The following is a 20,855-nucleotide window of genomic DNA, read 5'->3' as shown; positions in this document are numbered from 1 at the left end:
TCTAGTTGTTGTGGTATCAACCTTGTAGGTTGTGGGAGGCTAGGAGCAACAACACTTCCATCTTTATAGTTGTGAGTGGTAGACTTCGTTGTTGCCATAATTTTGCTTTCAACATTTCTTACCACCTTGAATGCCTTCTCCAATGAATCAAGTTCCCAAAGGCGAACCTCATGTTGGATGTTATCCTTTAAAGTCTCTATGAATACATCAATCCTATGCTCCTCTAGAATATCATTTACCTTGATATTCAATCTTTGGAAGTCCTCAATGTGCTCCGCCATTAAACCATTTTGTTTGAGATTTATCAAATGGCTAAAGAAGGTATTGCTCTTCGTATCCTTATAATGTGCTACCAATTCTTCCGTAAAATTGTCCAAGTGACAATTGATTATGAGAACAAAGTCATCGATACCATACAAATTGATTTTGTTCTAAATATAAAGATGCAATGTGTACCTTTTGTGTGTGCGGCACATCATGTAAATCAAAGAATTTTCCATCTGTAGTATCCATTTTACTAGATCCTTGTCATCAAACTTCCTCATGTCAATCTTTGGAAGTGGTGGGTCTTAAACCCAACATTGGAGTCTCTAAAATCATAATTCATATTCCTTTTTTCCTCGACATGATTTTCATGGATTACCTTGTCCCACTGCCAAACCTTTCTTGCGGCAACTTTGTCAACCCTTCCAATTTGACATTCATTAAGTCCATGTCAACTTTAAAAACTCCCATATATGTTTTTAACCCATCCTTCAAGCCTCCAATGTTGCCTTTTATTTTTGCTTCTAAACCATCCATCTTAGCTTCTAGTTCATTTTTTGTTACTCTTTGCGAGAGCGAAATTTGTTGCACTTGGTCTCGTAATTTTGATATATCATGTTGCATTTCTTCCTCTTCTTCATGCGTCATAGTAGAGCTTTCTGGTTGCTTACTATGTGTGTCCATTTTTTTGTTTCAAGGCATTTTGGAATCAAACAATGATATCTATGCTTCACTATGCCTTTTGAATCACTTCGAAGGGATTTTTCAAACAAAAGTTATGCAAAATTTTAAAAAATACACACATTTTTCTTGTTTTTTAGGAGCTCAATATTGAAATTGTTGTATCTATGTAATTTTGTATCTCCAAGGTCTGAATTTCGTCCTGTGGTAGCCCTCTAGGTCTTCTTTCCAACCCCAAAAGTCAAACTGTGATTGGATTCTTCAAGAAAGATTTAGGCCCAACCTCCCACGATGACTTGATTATAGACTGGTTCAGTAGAGCGAACTTGTACCGAATGCCATGTGTCATTGTTTCAATCTTTGGATCTGAAAATGATACACGAAAAACTAAAGTTCGTGCACTTTCAGTCACTTTTTACGAAATTGAAATTCGATGTTCGAAGAGAAAGTTATGACAATTTTCCCTAGGTCACTTGTTTGAGATTAAATTTTGGACCCTGCAAAAACCCTAACTTCTTCAAACCATATCTCAAAAAATATAGCGAAACAAAATCTGAAATTTCTACACAGAGTTCACCAAGATTTCAACTCCACGTGGTCGAAATTGCAACTTCTGAAGCTGGACTTAGAGCCTCTCAACTTCTTTAAGTTAGTTACCATGGGGGTTTCCATGGATTTATAGTTCATCATCCCAAATCTTTGAAGTATCTCAATAACATACTTTCCTTGATCAAGGAAGACTTCGCCAGGCTTCTACCATACTTCTAGTCCCAGATAATAATGCATTAAGCCAAGATCCTTCATATCAAACTCAGAAGCCAACTACTTCTTACACTGAATAATGAGAGACTCGGCACCTGTAAGAAATAAATCATCAACATATAGTAACAAAATCACAGGTGCATTCTTCACAACCTTGAAGTATAGATTTGGGTCAGCATCACTCTTAGAGAACTCGAGTCTCGTCAGGTAGCTATCAATTCGAGCATACCAAGCTCTTGGAGCTTGCTTGAGTCTATACAAGGTCTTATTCAACCTGCAAATGTGAGATTCCTTCCATGCACCTCAAAACCTTGAGGTTGCTCTATGTACACCTCTTCCTCAATCACACCATTGAGGAAAGCAGTCTTTACATCCATCTGATGTAAATTCCAATGTGGAAAAAGTCGCTGTCGGGATTAATTCGGCAAGGGTCCAAAAGTTGAAAAACTCGGCAAAGTTGGGAGTTTTTCGAAAAAGTCGGCAAAATTAAAAAAACACAAAATTATTCATTTTTTTTAATTTTTTTTAACATCTAGAGTATCCACAACATCAAATAAATGCATTTCCACATAAACATGTAAAGAAAGCTAATATATAATATGTATATGAAGTCTAGTGCTGCATCACATATCAAAATAGTGAATCCACTCCTGAATTTTGAGTCCTGTCTGAGTTTCAACTCTCAAGAGTCAAAATATCAACAAAAAATATAATAAATGTACATCATGAGTCATCTAAAAGTCATCAAGTAATCACTAATCAGTCACTGAGATCCTCTTCCCCTTTTACGGGAATAGGGAATGGCTTTGCCTTTTCCTCTAGAGGAAGAAGACCCTGCCCCTGAGGATACAAAAGGAAATGGACTCAATCGTCCTCTAGAAGCTGATGGAAGAGGTGGCCTCTGTGCTACGCTGCCGCTGCTGCTGCCCACCCTAGATGGTGTCACCTCCTCCTCAGCATCCTCATCCAGCTCTGCTACTGCCTCCTGACCCTGATGTTGCTCCGCCTCCTCCTCCTCTATCTCTAGCTCTCCCTCCTCTGTAACTGCTACATCCTCTAGATCCACACCTAACCAATCCGGGATCGTGTCCAAGATTGGCCTCTCAGTCTCGACTCTCCATGCAGTGGTTGTATCAATATTGTCCAATGAGATGGCTTCCACATCAGTAGGTTTCTGACGCTGTCTCACCCACAATCGAAGATTGTAGTAGACGTATACCATGTCATTGAGGCGTTTGGATTCCAATCTGTATTAGGGTCATAGATTGTAAATTAGTACTTAGAAAATTTAAATATTAAAATTAATCAAATGAATTCAAAAAATTTAATTTGAAATCTTTTTAGTTTTTACCTGTTGCGCTTTTTGGAGTGTATTTTGTCAAATACACTCCAGTTGCGCTCACACCCAGAGGAACTGCATGTTTGGCTGAGCACTCGAATGGCAAGCTTTTGGAGATTTGGTACTCTGGCACCATAGCTTGTCCACCAAGCATCTACAAGTTAAAAGAAAAATGAGAAACATAAAAAAAAACATTGAAATTCTAAACTTGAAAATTTGAAACAAACTGAAACTTACCTGGCATTTTGGTCGTCCTATTCTGAATAGCCATGTCAAAACAAAATGTGCCAGTGGCCATCCTATAGACCTCCATTTCTTTAGAAATCTCCTCACGTTCTCGCCTAGATGACACCATCCTCTCGACACAAGTGAAGAATCCATCCATCACCTCGGCATCAAATCTGAAACCACAAGCATAAGAAAATGCAGGGTTGAGGTAGACACCTGCAGCATGAATGGGGCGATGGAGGGTATTGTTCCATCGCTGATCAATCACTCCCCATATGACCTGTTGTTTCTCCAACCCCTCGTCTCCCTTATCTGCATAATAAGCACGGATGGCTTCTTTGGCCCTATCCATGGCCTCATACAAGTAGCCCATTGCGGGCTTCTCTCCATCAACCAACCGAAGAACCTTTACCAAAGGTTCTGAAATGGCACACACCTCCTCTACTCCTGCCCAAAAGCTCTGATCATATGAAACTAGTCTGCATATGCCCTCTCCCTCCGGTTTGCGGCTAATAGATAAAGAACGCCATTCCGCTGAGAGAAACATGCTCTTCACCTCCCACATAGAATTCAACAGAGACTGAAGAGATATGAAAGTAGTGGCAAATCGTGTAATGGCAGGCCGCACCAACTCTTTTTTGTTGGTGAATTTTCTCATCAAGCTAAGCACAGATGAATGATTATAAATAAATTTTGTTATGCTCTTGGATGATTCAACAATATCCCTCACAGTAGGAATTTTACCTATATCCTCCAACATCAAGTCAATGCAATGAGCAGCGCAAGGTGTCCAAAACAAGTTAGGATACCTCTCCATAAGCATCTTGCCAGCTGCAACATAATTTGCAGCGTTGTCCGTTATGACTTGGACAACATTGCTTGGGCCTACTTCCTGAATGAAGATGTCCAACAAATCACATAATAAACGTGCATCTTTAATGTGGTCAGATGCATCAACAGATTTCATAAACATTGGCCCCTTGGGACAACTAACCAAGAAGTTAAGAAGGGTCCTACCCTTCTGGTCAGTCCAACCATCTGACATGACTGTGCATCCAGTGTGCTCCCATGATGCCCTAAACTCTGCCAATCTAGCAGTGCACTCAGTCTTTTCATCTTGAAGAAGAGGCCCTCTCAACTCTGCAAAGGTGGGGGCTTTGTACCCCGGGCCAACGACAGCAATAGCATCAAACATAGGCTGGTAGAATGGGTTTGTCTTGGCAATGTTGAAGGGAACATCGCTCCATAGAAGACACCTACTGACCAACTTGTCAGCTTCTGCCTTTTCCTTTTTTTTCAATGATGATCTAATCCCAGGTTGTGAACCAGCTGCTGTTCTAGGAACAAAAAAAGATGAGATAGAAGGATGAGTACCACTACCCAATGTACCCATGGGTGAGGAAGGTGATGCTGCTGTAGAAACATTGCCACTCTCAATTCCCCCCACTCTTGAGCCCCCTGCAATTTGGTTTCTTAGTGTTGCCCTGGTGTCTTTTCCTTCCTCTTTATCCATCAATGATTGAATGGCCCGTCGGATGATTTCTGGAGTTGTCTCTTTGCAAAGTTCAATATTTTGGCCTGGAATTTGCCCCAAATGGAATTTTAATCTGTTGATGCCTCCTGACATATGCTTTCCACACAATTTGCAAGTCAAATACATTCTATTGACCGTCCCAGTTTCAGGTATAACATCAGGCTCACCAAACTCCCACATAGAATCCAAAACCCTCGGCATTTTGTTTTAAACTTTGAGCTGGAATTTAAAGTTTAAACCTGGGCACAAAAAGAATGGAAACAAATTCAAATCAGCAAATTATAATTAGTAATTTACTAATTTGTATTGCACTCAGAATTTAGAAACAAATTAGTAAATAATAAATATTAAATAATAAATCATAAATGTATGTACAGTGAAATAATTTATTACAGTCATAATTTATTACAGTCATAATTTATTAAATAATTTATTACAGTCATAAATATTAAATAATAACAATAAAATAAATATAAATAAATTATGTTAGACATAAAAATCCAAATTTTTTAGTAACGAGAACATTTACAAAACACTTGGAATCCCTTCAAAGTTCAAAGTTTAGACCTGACTCTTCTACCCAACTTCGGACCTCTGGCAAAAGATTTCAGGACAGTCACTATAACTCAAAGTTCAGAGTTCCGTATGGTGGTATCTTATGTGATACAGAGTTAAATTTCTTTAAACTTTCATGATTAGAGATTTGCTTGAGTGTTTTTGATTGCGGCTCCCTCTTTTGAAAAAACAAAAATTCTTATATTACAGACCTCAAACAGAAATATACTTTAAGGCATATGTGACATTACATTTGGGTATCTCGGTCTGCAAGTAACATATCTCTCTTTTGCAACATAAACGGAACTGTTGGAATTAATTTAGAAGTAAAACAGTGAGCATCTCTATGGTCAAGTGTTGTTGAAGTTTGGCATCTTATGATAGCTGGTGCATAACTCAGAATTGAGGTCACTTAGCGGCAATAGCAATGGAAAAACGTTTTTAAAGGCTAACAGATACAGCTCAACACAACAGCACTCCCAGTTTTACGAATTAATGCCCACCGGCCCCATATATTACTGTACAGTGTATACGAATAAGACATTAATGTATATTTAGAAGGGGATTACATACAATTACAGTCAATACATACAATTACATGTAACGTGTTACCGGTTACGTAACAGTTATAAAGTATAAACATTAAAGTTTTAAACTTACCTTGTCACCTTGCCGGGCTTGACGGCGGACGCTTGCGGCTAGCAAATGCACACCCACGGGCCACAACTTCTTCGAACTGGAAAGTTGGAAACCCTCGTTTCTCCTCCACAGCGAACAAGCCAGCCCAAAACACAATTAAAAAATAAAACGACGAATTCTGGTTTTTATGCCCGCGGACGAAAATTTTTTTAACTTAGCCGATTTTTTGCCATCGACTCCCGATTTAATCGGGAGTAATTCGATTTAATCCCGATTTTTTCATTTTTTAAAAAGTCGGCAAAAAGTCGGCCGATTTAATCCTTTTTTTGAAAAAATCGCATTTTGGGGAATAAATCCCGATTTTATCGGGACTTTTTCCACACTGGACTACTAAATTCCATCCCAACAAAGCAGCAAAGGTCTCATCATAATCTTCTCCCTCTTTTTGGGAGAACCCTCTAGCCACAAATCATGCCTTGTATTTGTCAATACTTCCATCTGCAACTTTCTTGATCTTGTATATCCACTTGGAAGTCACCACTGACTTCATTTCCACTCTCAGCACAATCTCCCAGAGATCATTCTTCATGATGGATTGGTATTCTTCAACCCAAGCCTCCTTCCATACTTGCTGGCTAGCTGCTTCTTCATAAGTGGAAGGTTTTGCATCAATAAGGTTAGTCATAAGAGCTGCATAACTAGAAAACCTTTTAGGTTTCTTACTTTCTCTGGATGTGCCATCTGGAGTTGTATGTCCTTTTGCTTCTTCCAAGGTAGATCTAAGCCATGTTGGTCTCTTTCTGATTTCAAGAACAACAACTAGTTCTATTGGTTCACAAGGCCCTTCTAGCTCTTTAGGACATTTTGTAGAACTTGAACATTCTTCCTTAGAAGCCTCATGCTTTACTTCATCGTAGGAGTCCATGGAAACTTCCTTAGACTTCCAATATGCAATCTTCTCATCAAAGGTGACATCTCGATTGACTCCAATCCATCATTGCTCTGGAATGTAGACTCTATATGCCTTTTGATGATTCACTATAACGACAAATATTCCTTTCTTCCCTAAAGGTTCTAGCTTCTTCCTTTTATCCTTGGGAACATGGATGTAGACAGGGCAACCAAAGATTCTCATACACCCAACCTCTAGCTTTCGTCCGATGAATGTTTCATCAGAAATTGTCAGGCTAGGCAGTAACTCCTCAAAGCAAAATTGATTCATATATCATATTCTTTTAGGTTGGTCTTTATTATATACATGAGGGAGAGACTGTTCACTTCATCTCCCGCTGATTGTTCATATTACTTATTATTTATTTACATTATATTCACCCAATCCTGATGATCAGGTGTCAACATTCCCCCCTTAATCTGAAGGGATGTTGGTGAGTCCAAGCATCATTCTGAATCATTCAAGCTTTTCTCTTCCAAGTGCTTTGGTGAAGATGTCGGCAATTTGCTCATTAGTGGAACAATGATGGAGATGGATTATTTTGGCCTCAACATGATGTCAAATCAGATGATATTTGGTATTGATGTGCTTCGTTCGATCATGGAACTTTGGGTTCTTGGCCATCTTTATTGCAGAGGTATTGTCAATCATGGGTGGAGTTGATTGTACTTGTTTTACCTGCAAATCTTCAAGAATTTTCCTGAGCCACACAATTTCTTTTGTTGCTTCAGCTGCTGCCACGTATTCTGCTTCTGTTGTGGAATCTGTTGGAACTGATTGTTTGCGTGATCTCCAGGAGATAGCTCCTGATCCAAGACTCATAGCATATCCTGAAGTTGATACCCCGGTTTCTTTGTCTCCATCGAAGTCTGAATCAAAGTATCCAATCAAGCTGAAGTCGTCCACCTGTGTATACTTGATTCCAAAGTCTTGAGTTCCCTTCAAGTACCTTAGAACTCTTTTTGCAGCAGATCAATGTCCCTCACAAGGCTTTTGCATAAACCTGGAGAGGATTCCAACAGCAAACGAAATGTCTGGTCTGGTAGTAGTTAGTTAGTTGAGACTTCCTACAAGCTGTCTATACTTTGTTGCATCCTCAAATTCTTTTCCTTCAATAGATGTGAGCTTTAAGTTTTGTTCCATTGGAGTAGTAAGAGGATTGCATTTTGTCATGCCAAACCTGTTCAATAGATCTCCAATGTATTTCTTTTGAGAAAAAAATATGGACTTCGGATGTTGGGTTACTTCAATACCAAAATAGTAATGCACATAGCCCAAATCAGTCATTTCAAAACTTTTCCCCAATTCCTTCTTTATGGATGCAATGTAGCTTTCATTGTTCCCTGTCATCAAAAGATCATCTACATATACCACAAGATATACAATTGTTTTGCCAACTTTCTTGACAAATAAAGTTGCATCATCAAGATCATAATGTTTGAAATTGAATTTCAGAAGATGCTCAGTTAGTTTTTCATACCAGGTTTGCGGTGCTTGTTTGAGGCCATATAAGGACTTCACAAGTTTGCATACTTTATGTTCATGTCCTTTCACAGCGAATCCTTCAGGCTGGGACATAAAAACATTCTCTTTTAGATCTCCATTCAAGAAAGCAGTTTTTACATCCATTTGATGGACTTTCCAACCGTTCTGAGCTGCTAGGGCAAAGAGTGTTCGGATGGTAGCCCATTTTGTTGTGGGGGCAAAAGTCTCCTCATAATCGACCCCTTCCTTCTGTGCAAAACCTTTTGCCACAAGCCTAGCTTTGTGCTTGTCAAGTGAGCCATCAGCTTTATACTTGTTCTTGTAGACCCACTTGCAGCCAATTGGTTTGGTTCCTAATGGAGGATCAACCAGCTTCCAAGTGCCATTCTTTATGAGAGCATCATACTCATTTTGCATCGCTTCTTTCCATTCATCATGAGAAGCAGCTTCTTTGAAGGAAGTTGGTTCAAAATATGTAGACAAGTTCAATTCACAATCATAAGAAACATCCATATCAACAGGTGAATTAGAGTCATCTACATCACCACTATTTTGCCGGTTTGAATTTCTAGTTCCTGTCTTTCCAACCTGATCAGGATGAACACTTTCAACTGTCTTTGTCAGCGACTTTGGGGAACCTTTCTCAAATGGTCCAGGCTGCTCCGCTGATTGAGTTGGGACTGAATCAAGGTCGAGTTTCCCAATTCTGTCAATCACATCACTTAAAGCATCATCTGTTGTTGGAGTTTCATGCAGGGGAGAGTGTTCTTAAGAAAAAGATTCCACGTGTTAATCTAGTATAGGAATCCCCCCTTCAAGATGTGGAATCTGATTATCAAATTCTTGAAATGATTTTGCTTTTGCGAATCTATCCAAGTGATCAAGTTGCCGCTCAACAACATTGTCAATTTTGGATGATTCAAGAAAAATTACATCTCTAGATACAACAAACTTTTTATTTACTTCATCATAGAGACGATATGCTTTGGAGGTATTTGAATACCCCAGGAAGATACATTTACGACTTCTAGCACCAAGTTTGTTCCTATATACCTTTGGTATCAAGGCATAACAGGTGGAACCAAAGACCCTGAGATGCTTTACCGAAGGAACATATCCATACCACATTTCATATGGAGTCTTGTTTCTAATAGCATTAGATGGACATCTATTCTTTATATATGCAACACATAAAACAGCATCAGCCCAAAACATTATCTTTACATTTTTTAAGAAGAGCATGGATCGTACCATATTTAAGATTGTCCTATTCATTCTTTCAGCTACACCATTTTGTTGGGGATTATAAGGCACAATTGTTTGATGTTTGATCCCATGTTGGCGAAGATAGTTTTCAAATTCATTTGATGTGTATTCTTTTCCATTATCAGTGCGAATAGACCCAATATGAGATTGTGCATCATTTTTAATTCATTTATGAAAGTTCTTGAATGTTTGAAAAGCATCAGATTTGTTCTTCAATAAATAAACCCAACACATTCTGGTGTAGTCATCAATAAATGTCATCATATATTTGTTTCCATTTGCAGAAGGAACAGGCATTGGACCACATAAATCTAAATGAATGAGTTCAAGTTTTCTATGTGCTCTTGAATGTGAATCATGAAAAGACTGTTTGCTACGCTTTCCTAGAATTCAAGCATCATATTGCTTAAGTTTCCTAGGAATTGTAGGCAAACCAGCAACACCATTTTTCTTCAACAGGCGGAGGCTGTCATAGTTCAAATGTCCAAATCTAGCATGCCATAATAAACTTGATGGAAGTGTACTTTCTTCATAATGAGAATTTTATGAGAAATGTTGTGCACGAGCAAAGGTTCCTTGCAGCTTCAGAAGCCTTTCTTCTTCTATTCCCCTCATGACAAGTGAGTGGTCAGATGCTTTTCTTACCTCAAGCTTGCCATCAAACATATGAATGGAATGACCTTGCTGGCGGATGTGGACCAAGGAGAGCAAGTTTCTCTTGAGCTGTGGGAGATATAGAACATGATGCAGAAGAAAGTCTGGAAGACTAGGCAGTTTAAGCCTAGTTGTGCCAAGCCCTGATGGCTTGATTTTTTATTGGTCTGCAAAGTATACTGCTCCATCAACATTGTTAGTAAATTCTTCAAAAAAATCTTTTCTATGAGTCAAGTGGCAAGTTGCTCCTGAATCAAGCAACCAATCATTTTTCCAAGAAGCAAGTGACGCATTAAATAAATCTTCATTTACTCCAATATTACATTGTGCCACAACATAGTGAGCAGATTCAGGTGCTTTACCTTTGTCTGTATCATCAGTTTTACCTTTCTGTTGGTTTCTTTGCTGCTCAATTTTGTCCCATGGTAACTTGCATGTAGAGGCATCATGTGATCCATTTCTCTTGCAACGTATGCAGTGCAAATCTGCCTTTTCTCCTTGAGAGTGTCTGCCCCCCTGCCTCTGAAATATCTTCCTCTTCCTCTTTGACCACCTCTTCCTTTGGAAGAATCTTGAGCAGGATTCTTTTCTTTATGAGCAAGGCACACAGCCTCTTCAGAAAATTCAGGGACTATCTTCTTTCCAAAAGCTCTCTCTTTCAGCATACTTTTTCACAAGAGAGTCAAAGGTGATATCTTTGAGATTTCCATTTGCTTGCAATGACTCAAGATAATTGGAGTAAGTAGGATAAAGTGCCTTGAGAAAAGCGATAAGAGGAATATCCAATTCAACCTTAGTGGATTTGATATCATGCATTATAGACTTTACTTCAGATGCAAGAGCAAGAGGATCATTATTTTGCAGTTCAAGAGTGAAGAGTTTAATCATGAGTTGAACAACTTCAAGTGCAGAATGTGAGACATAGAGTTCTTTTAGCTTTTGTAAGGCTTCAAAAGCAATTGAAAATGGCAAAATATGGCGACTCACCTCTTCATTTACAGATGCTGCGATTAATGCATAAGCTTTGTTGTTCTTGTTTTCCCAAATGACGAGCTCTTTATCTGAGGTAGGCTATTCTGGCTCTTTGTCTCCGTCTCCAACACACACTCCTTTCCACAACTCATTGAAAATGAGTGTGTGTTTTATCATCCGGGACCACTCAAGATAGTTCTCTTTGTCAGTGAGAACTATTCCCACGATGGATATGATTGAATGCATACTGTAACAAAAAAACTTCTGTGGCAAAACTTTTACTCTTAATGGGAAAAAAATACAGTTCTGATATGACTGGACAGCAAACTCAAATTAGCAGCAAATGTCAATACCCAAGAGATATATATTGGCCCTTTTTTTGGTAATACGCACTATTCAAAATATATATCGGTTTCTTTTTACATTGATCACCCAATGCAGCCCTTCAAAAAATTTTAAAATTACAAAGGCAAAAAGACAATGTATTAATGAACACTGCAACGTTTCCTAGCACTCCATTATCAAAGCGGTATTCCATCAAACTTTGTGGTCTCATTACATGCAATAATCAATCCTTCAACATTTCCTGGCAAGAGGAATTTGCTCAATTGACAATCAGTGGATACCCGTTCATCAAAACACTCTCATGCCGCTGAACAACACCCATGACAGTCACTGTACTGCCTTCCTTGATGTGTCCTCGTAGATCTTTAGAGGCTTTGATTCATGCACCAGCAGCGTTTCACGCAATAAACTTGGTCATGGAGACGATTCATGCACTCAACGCAGTAACAGTAATGCTCTCAACGCAGCAGCGTGGAATGAGCAACGGTTCAGCACTCCATCCTGACACACGGCAGAGATGGCCTTCAGTCCACTCAGAATACAATTATGCAGTGGGCGCAGAACAATTATGCAGCAATATAATTATGCAGTGGGCGCAGAATGGGTCAGAATCACTTGTGGCAGACAGAGCGCACAAGGGCAGTGGGCAAAAGGGAGTTACAACTATTCTTGTGGGAGCTGACTCTGATACCATGTCAGGCCAGGCAGTAACTCCTCAAAGCAAAATTGATTCGTATATTATATTCTTTCAGGTTGATCTTTATTATATACATGAGGGAGAGACTGTTCACTTCATCTCCCGATGACTGTTCATATTACTTATTATTTATTTACATTATATTCACCCAATCCTGATGATTAGGTGTCAACAGAAATCATGTCTTCCAGAATTTGATGAGGACTTCTATTCAGAAAGTATACAGTTGTCAAGGATGCTTCTCCCCATAAGAACATGGGCAATTCTTGATCATGCATCATAGACTTGACAAATTCTTAAATGGACTTGTTCTTTCTTTTTGCTATACCATTTTGTTGAGCATTATATGGAACAATCATCTCCCTCTTAATCCCATCTTTCTTACAGAAAGCAACAAGTTCTTTCGAGGTGTATTCTCCTCCATTGTCAGATCTCAAAATCTTGATCTTCTTACCTGTCAATTTTTCCACTTCAACTTTGAATTCTTGAAACTTAGTGAAGACTTCATCCTTAGTCTTCATGAGATAAATCCACGTCTTCCGAGAGAAGTCAAAAATTAAAGTCACATAGTATAACAAACCTCCAAGCAATCTCGCAGGCATACGACCACATACATCAGAATGAATCAAATAGAAAACTCATTAGAGGAAATTTTAGCCTAAAAGTGCCCATGAAATTTTCATGTAATTTCCATGTCATAAAATGTAAACCAATCAAAATCTTTTAAATTTAAAAAGAGGTACATGTCTTAAATAATTTTAAATTGTTTAATTTGGGTATCCATGAAATATTTTATTATTAATTTGGGTATCGATGAAATATTTTATTATTAATTTGGGTATTCATGAAATGTTTTATTAATGTTATTTACCTACCTTACCCATATGAATTAGAATGCCAAAGAAGTTATTAATGCAATGCAAATCTTCATATTAGTGAAAAAATATAAATTAAAAAATGCGGGCCCATTTGACATTAATAACCATGCCCAAAAAATTAGTTAAATATAAAATATAAATATATATAGTATATAGTTATAATTTAATATAAAATATAAAATAGTCAAATAGTTAAAAATAAAATATAGTTTTTTTCACTTACTGGTTCATGGATACCCGGGTCAGTGGGTAGCTGCTACGTCCAGGGTTTTAAACACTGAGTGGACGCCACCCGAAGGGCATCAACACCCCTCGGCCTATTTACTGACCTAACCCCAAGAGCTTTCGGGTTTCGACCCTGTGACCTCCCATTGGCAAGGCACTTGATTTGACCGATTAAGCTAACTCTTGGGGCTCTTAAAAATAAAATATAGTTATAGTTAAATACAAAACAATTAAATAGTTAAAAAACGTATTCCAGACAGGATAAATTAGCATATTCGGTCCAAAAATATAAAAGATATAGTTAAATAGTCAAAAACAGTTAAATAGTTAAAAAATGTATTCCAGAAAGGACAAATTACTGGATTCCAGCCAAAAATTATATTTAGGGTGAAATTTTGGCCTCAGTAGACAACATCATCAAAAAAACACCAAATAAAATAGTTAAATAAAAAATATATATAAATATTAAATATTAAATGTAAATATAGAAAATTAAATTTAAATATAAAAAATATATAGGCAGTTATTTTAATAAAAGTGCCATATATTGAGGGATTTCGATAAAAGTAAAAAATTAGAAATAAAATATTAAAATTTTCTATTAAATCTCATGCTAATAAATATTATGGAACATAGATAAAAGTAAAGTAATATTAAAAAATTGTCTACATGGAATTTTTATTAATTTCTTGATTTTTCCTTAGGAGGCCACTTTTACGCTGAAATTTCCTCTAATGTCTTTGGATCTATTGTCACTCCTTGGAAATGGTTTCTTGATATTCTTTCCAAGTGCACAACCTTTGCATACACCCTTATGATCTATCTACAATTCAAGAACACCTAAAACTATTTGATTCAACTCAAGCAGTGCTCTATAATGAAGGTGACCATATCTCCTATGCCACAATTCACATGGATTGATTTCATCATGTACTAGATCTTGAGTTTGTTGACCCACAAGCCTATACAGTCTCCCTTCACGAATTCCAATAACTCTAGTATCATCTATACTAGAATCCTTGGGCGAAACAAGTACTTTTCCATCCACAAATGCTACTCTATCTCCTTTATCTTCTAGATATGAAATAGAGACTAAGTTCTTTTTCAAACCTGGTACATATAGAACATTGTTGAGATGGACATTGTTGCCAGATTTTAACTCAATGGATGTCTTTCCAACTCCTTTTATTGCATAGCTATGGTTGTCTCCCAACTCCACCCTTTGAGATAGTTTTCTTTCCATCATGCTAGAGAGATTGCCAATATCTCTTGTCATATGTCTTGTGTTGGAAAATCAAAAAGGCAGAAATATTTTCTTTATGTTGATAATTACTTGTGATATTCTTATATTCTTATTAACTTTCTTGTGTTCTTCTTTTAACTTAGTTCATCAAGCAATTACCAAAACCATAACACAAAGATCAAAGACAACAGATGTAGGCAGACAGCCAGGGAAAAACCCCTATCAAGGGGAAAACCCAATCAACAATTCTTCATTCAATAGTTTCACGAGATAATCCAAGACTCTTGACTTAGACACAAACTTCCTCCAATCACCAAGTCAACCCTTCCCTTCTTCTGCAGATGATAACTTTCCAGTAACAACCTCAACCTAGAACTTTGACCTTGCAGCAACAACTGGCAGCAGCAACTGAACTTCGACCTAGATGCAACACTTCGATCTTGGAGCAGCACTTCGACCTAAAAGCCACACTTCGACCTAGTAGCAGCAACAGAAACTTCAACCCTTCCAGCAGAACTTTGATCTCTTCAGCAACAGATCTTTGACCCCAGCAATATCCCAGTAACTCGTACAAATGAGAGAGAGAGATAGCCCAAAACTTTGACTTTTATCCTTCTCCGGCAATTCTCCTTCTCTTGGAATTTCGCACTTTTTCTGCTTCAATTGCTTGTATATCGAACTTGTGAGATGTATACACCAAATGAATCGAACTGCACTGTATATATACCCTTTCTATGTGGGTCGAATTACCCTTATGTAGGCTGACTTGATCAAGTAAGGCCCAACTTGGTGTGGAGGTGACAAATGACTTATTTAACTCAACAAAAATTCGTTTTCCGTCATTCAAAAGCCCAAGAAGGGTCTCACAAAATGGACAATGACTCTAATGACTCAAGACAAAACCTAGAAGTCCTCAATGGGGACTTTGACCTATAACATGATGACCCAAGCATGAAACCCATGCTTTAATAAGCCATAATAATAATAGTAATAAATTATTTTTCTTTCTTTTTTGATAAATACATTTCATTATGACTCAAATACAATTTATGAAGACCGAAACTAATTACATTCTTCAAAATTTTGAAGCGCCGCAATCTACAAGCTACATATCATCATCATTTGCAATGAAACAAGTTAGAGTGAAGAAGTAAAAGAAATCTTTGTCACCTTTAGACTGCTTTAGATGTTCATCATCAATATCAGTTGTTGAAGCCTATTGTTTTCCTTTTCAATTTTTGTTATTAGCCATTCAGGACGATCATTATTATAATGCCCAAATTTGTGAAAACCATAGCATTGAACTTTTGACATATCCTTCTTCCTTTGGGGAGGAGGTGGTTTTCTTCTTGACTTCTTGTTGTTTTCTTCCTGATTTCTTGTTTTAAAAGCCAAACTTCTTCTTTCCTCTAGTCTTCTTGTAGTGAGCTGCAAATGCTTGAGATTCTTCTTCCTTTCTCTTGATATAAGCCTTGACTCTTGTTAAAATTGGCAATTAGGGCCAAAATCCATGTGGGTCATCTTACTTATGGCAGCTGATATTTTTCTTGGATCCCTCTCATCGAGAGGTGTAGGATTGATCTAAAGATCATCTGATTCTGATAAGTATTCATGGAGTTATGAATTTATTTGTGTTATAAGCCAATTCGTCAAGGTCGGCCAACAACCAAATAACCCCCACATGTGCTCAATGTTTTAGTATAAAAGGAGATGACTTGAGAGTCATTTCTCACACAAACTTCTATCTTGATTTCTCTCCACTTGTCTTGGGTTTTAGTGGAAGAGAAATCTAGGAGTGGAAGCCCTAGACGCTAGAAGAAAAGAGGTTGCCCTAGCCGCAGTCAAGAAGAAGGAATATGTTGCCCTAATCTAGAGGACGCAGTCATGAAAGAGAAGCCCTAACGCTATCTAGAAGGAAGCCTACAACCCTATACGTTGGTCCCAACCAAAACACAGTCAAGGAGGACATTACCATGCCCTAGCTGCAGCGTTAGGAGGCTGCCCTAGACAGCGTGGAAGGGTTGTGTGGACAGCGTATTGAGCAGGGGTCTTAGCCGCTGCTTGGAGGGGTCCGAAATGTTGGAGAAGGGGTCGAGTTCCCTTGTTATCATGCCGCAACAATAAAGCACTGTTGGAAGGGCAATCACAGTCATAGGACTGATTTGTGGGCAGTTTTAGTGACACATTTATAGGGCCGCAGTGAGGGACTGGTAACAGCAATTGGGAGATGAAGTTTGGATGGCCGAGAGACCTAAAACGGACCTCCTAACCAGGTCGTAGTCACCTATAAGGACAACAAGGTAAACAAGGGTATTTTCCTATACAGTAGGCTACTTGGTGTGCCCTAACCAGACTAGTACATGCACAGAAACCTAGGCAGAAATCAGCAGTAGCATCCAGCGGAATTGAGGGTTGTTTGTGGACCGATGGATAGATGCACGAGACAGCAAGGCAACTAGTACAACAGTGCTAATATATATGGGATAGCTGGGCTACATGTGTTGCCCAAAATGTTAGGACAGCGGAATGATGGGACAGCAATTTCATTATGGACAACAACCATGTTGGGACATCAACTATGATGGGGCAACCCTATGACATAGGACAGCAGTGACATTGTGCAGCAGCTGCAAAGTGGGACAGCAGCTATGACATGGCAGCAAAGTGGGACAGCAGCTGTGACATGACAGCAGCAAGCATGGACAGAAGCAAGCATGGTGCAGCATGGCAAGCATGGACAGAATGGCAGCATGGCAAGCCTGACCAGCATGGTGCAACATGGCAAGCGTGGACACCATGGATAAATGTGGCAAGCATGGTGCTGCAAGCACATGAGACATGTTGTATGACAACATGGTTCAACAATGGCACATGGGACAGCAGTGCAGCAGTCATGAGGTCCAGTAGTGTGATGATGGGTGCAGCATGGTGCAGCATGATGACGAGATGCAGCACGATGATAGGTGAAGGAGTCACCTTGGAGAATTAGTTAAAGCAACATGTCTTCAACTAATCTCATGTATCATCTTCTTAGAGATGATCTATGCTCTTATCTAGATAAGTCAAAGTGTTGACTTCTGTTGTAAATGTATTCTCTCTCTCTCTCTCTCTCTCTCTCTCTCTCTCTCTCTGTGTTGAACTATTGAAGAACATATAAGAAGAATTGATCAAGGGTTTCCCCACATTGGGGTTTGTCCCTGGCTAGCACCATATCTTATGTCCTCTTGTCTTGGCTTGTCTTCTACGATTTATGTTTATGTTCTATCTGCAGTTTACTTTAATGTTGATGTGATTGCTAATCTGGAAAAGATAGTGAGCTAACTGGGAAAATTGAAATAAATTGCTCTAAGCATAGAACATACCTAAACTTAACAATTCTCCTTTAGCACAAGAGGTCCGCAGTTCTTCAAAAGAGAGAACATCCTTCCTGCTACTTATACCAGTTGCAAATGCATCCCATGATCTAGGTAGCCCATTAAGTGGTGTAGTCACAAGCTCCTTCTCAAAGATGACTTCATCAATTGCTTGAAGTTGGTCTCTTATTTGAAAAATTCTTACAAAATATGAAGCCACAGTGTCATCACTTGTCATCCTCGCATCACAAAGCTCATTTTTTAGACTCGTGACTTGACCAATGTTGTTGACTATATAACTTGGTTAGGGCATCATACATTGCTTTTGAAGATTCAAGTTTTGCAATGTAGGGAATTAGGTGATCTCTAATGGAATCCACAATAAGACTCATGGTACTGATGTAACCTTTTTTGAACTTTTCCTTTCCTGCATTATCTACTGATTCAACAACTTTACCCTTCACAATAACCAAGACTTTGCTCTTTGCAAGAATAAGATCTATTCTAGTCTTCCAAGCTCTGAAGTTTGATGCCCCTTCTAACTTGATTTATGATTTTGATAGAAGAAGACATGGGATGAAAATCAACAAGAAGGACTTCAACAATGGTGATCTCTATGTGGGGTTTCTTCAGCAGTGATCTCAGTGTTCCTTCCTTCACCAAAGCTCTGATACAATTTTGATTTTTCAAGTGCAATATATACTAGCACAATATTTTCGAAAACTGATAATTACTTCTAATGATATCGATCTTCTTTTAACTTTTCCAATATATCATTAAGCAATTATACTTCAGAAATTCAACCATACAAGAACATTGGAACAGTAGAGATCACAATGCATAAAGAGAGCACAAGATTTACCCTAGGAAAACTCAATAAGGGGAAAAACACAAAAACCTTTTCAATAGAGAAATTCTTTTGTTCAACAAGAGACACACCTAGACCTTCTAGTCATCAACTAGGCCAAACTGACCTTCAACAAATCTATGGTCAAACCCTCTAAATCAAGACTTCTAATCTGATCCAGCAATTCGCTTCTTCTAATCTACCCCAAAATTTCGACCCTCCTGCAATTGCCAAAATCCCAAAATTTCGGCCCCTTGTAATTGCCCAAAAATTTCGGCCCCTGCAAGAGAAACCACCCAGAAAATATGCAAACTAGAGAGAGAGAGAGAGAGAGCGTCCTTCCACACGTGCGAGCTAGAGATGAATTTCATCCTCCTTTTCATCCTTGTTGTGATGATTATTCAATATCTCACAACGTCCAACAAAGCAAGCATGGTTGTAGGGCCAGAATCTCAATGTGTATCTTATCCTAAATGGTATGAAGTTTAATTGGGACCTCATACCAAAGGAAACCCCTTGTGATTGTTGTTGGGTCATTCATCCCTATCAAATACATGATGATCTCTTTGTTTCTCCTCTACGCCAGAAAGGCATTATGTTTGGAGACAAATGGATAAGTCAACAAGCAAGTCAAGTTATATGTGATCGATCTTGCCTAGTTGGAATTTCATTCTTACTGAAAGGACGCTGCCAAATAAAGTTTCAAGAAGTGCACACTGCATCCACTTTGAAAGAAGTAGTTGTATTTAGATCGGATTTGGCTATCCAACATTGCCAGATTACCATTTCAGATAAAAAAATAAAAAAATAGATACTCATTAAGTTGGATACAAAGCAGATGTGCTAGTCCTTGTTACTTCCTAAAAATACATGATACATTTTCCTTGCTTTGAAGTAGTCATTGGTCAATTATTTCTACCCTAGGAAGACTCCAAAGGTCAACAAGGAATGCATGGGGAGCTGAAACCTTGTATGAAGTTGAAGATTAATTTCAATCACAGGTGATGACCAGTACTTGGATGACACTTTCATGTGATCATAGCCTGGGTACGCTTACATTCATCTCTCATGAACGAATTAAGTCAATGAAGGCATTGTAAGATGAATGAACACCAAGGTGAAGGCTAAGTGTGATCAGATGAAGAGTGTTGGAATGGATGAGCATAAGAATTCACATGAGAAATGAGGATGTTTCTGCATATTTAGAGGAGTTTCTATATATTTAGGGGTGTGTTTCCCCTTTGAGGAGCTCTTTTGGGGTAAAAACACATTGTTCATGGAATGTTTCACATATTTGAAAGTGTAACTAACCTTTGAGATCCTTAGTGGTTGATGACATATTGTTTGAAGCACTTTCTACATATTTGGAATAGAGATCTTTGTAAGACAGCATGCCATCTGGCATTGTTGACATGAACAAACCCTCAAATGAAGAATAAATGAATGCATTAAGAAAGGTATTTTTTTTGTGGAGATGACACGTGAACTTGAGACCTCATTGAAAACACTTTTGATAATATTTAATGAAGGGTAGAATCATTATAATGGAGGAAAAGGTGGATAATGATCTTCTAGGTCTTTCTTAATAATATTCTAACTAAAGGTAATTGGAAGAGAAAGCTATGAAAGGAGATCCATTCTCATTTTCAAAGGGAGGCTTTTTGGAGAAGACAATGTAGTACACTTCACTAATTTTTGTTGTAAGTGTTGTTGACCACATTTTTGTCAACAGTCCAAGGAAGCAGGATCCAAGGACTTGAAGGAATTTTTTCAAAATTTAGATTCATCAACCAGCATGTAATATCATTGTAAAACCCAAATTCTACAAGTTATGTTGTAAATGATGATAGTATGATCGTTTAATTATGTAACAACACCTAGGTAAGCCTCTGATTTTGGCAAATAATTTCACCCTGGGAGCTTTCTTAACCTCACC

At 38.2% G+C, this 20,855-nt stretch overlaps 2 protein-coding genes across 4 annotated transcripts in view; both read right to left on the bottom strand.

Annotated features, from left to right (window-relative positions):
* LOC149238416 (uncharacterized) overlaps positions 1 to 20,855 on the bottom strand; it is a 335,656-nt gene that overhangs the window by 218,871 nt on the left and 95,930 nt on the right. The window lies entirely within an intron of this gene.
* LOC149238417 (uncharacterized) lies at positions 1,775 to 5,009 on the bottom strand. The gene is made up of 5 exons (XM_089461003.1): positions 4,539 to 5,009; positions 3,284 to 4,166; positions 3,059 to 3,200; positions 2,781 to 2,954; positions 1,775 to 1,802 (listed from the first exon to the last, which is right to left on the bottom strand). Exons 1-5 carry the CDS (start codon positions 5,007 to 5,009, stop codon positions 1,775 to 1,777), a joined length of 1,698 nt encoding a protein of 565 aa, XP_089317129.1.

Source organism: Pinus tabuliformis, chromosome 8 (genome assembly GCF_031772625.1).
Source record: "Pinus tabuliformis cultivar Carrire ecotype Pingquan chromosome 8, CPIR1, whole genome shotgun sequence".
NCBI lineage: Eukaryota > Viridiplantae > Streptophyta > Pinopsida > Pinales > Pinaceae > Pinus > Pinus tabuliformis.
The sequence above is the reverse complement of the archived record's forward strand: the minus strand, read 5'-3'. Positions and strand labels throughout refer to the sequence as shown.

Excerpts from the sequence above, each read along its gene's own strand:
- LOC149238417 (XM_089461003.1), bottom strand. The coding sequence starts at position 5,009 with ATGCCGAGGGTTTTGGATTCTATGTGGGAGTTTGGTGAGCCTGATGTT. Across the intron at positions 4,167-4,538 it reads AGGCAGAAGCTGACAAGTTG|GAAGTAGGCCCAAGCAATGT; the intron begins GTCAGTAGGTGT and ends ATCTTCATTCAG. Across the intron at positions 3,201-3,283 it reads TAGGACGACCAAAATGCCAG|ATGCTTGGTGGACAAGCTAT; the intron begins GTAAGTTTCAGT and ends TTTAACTTGTAG.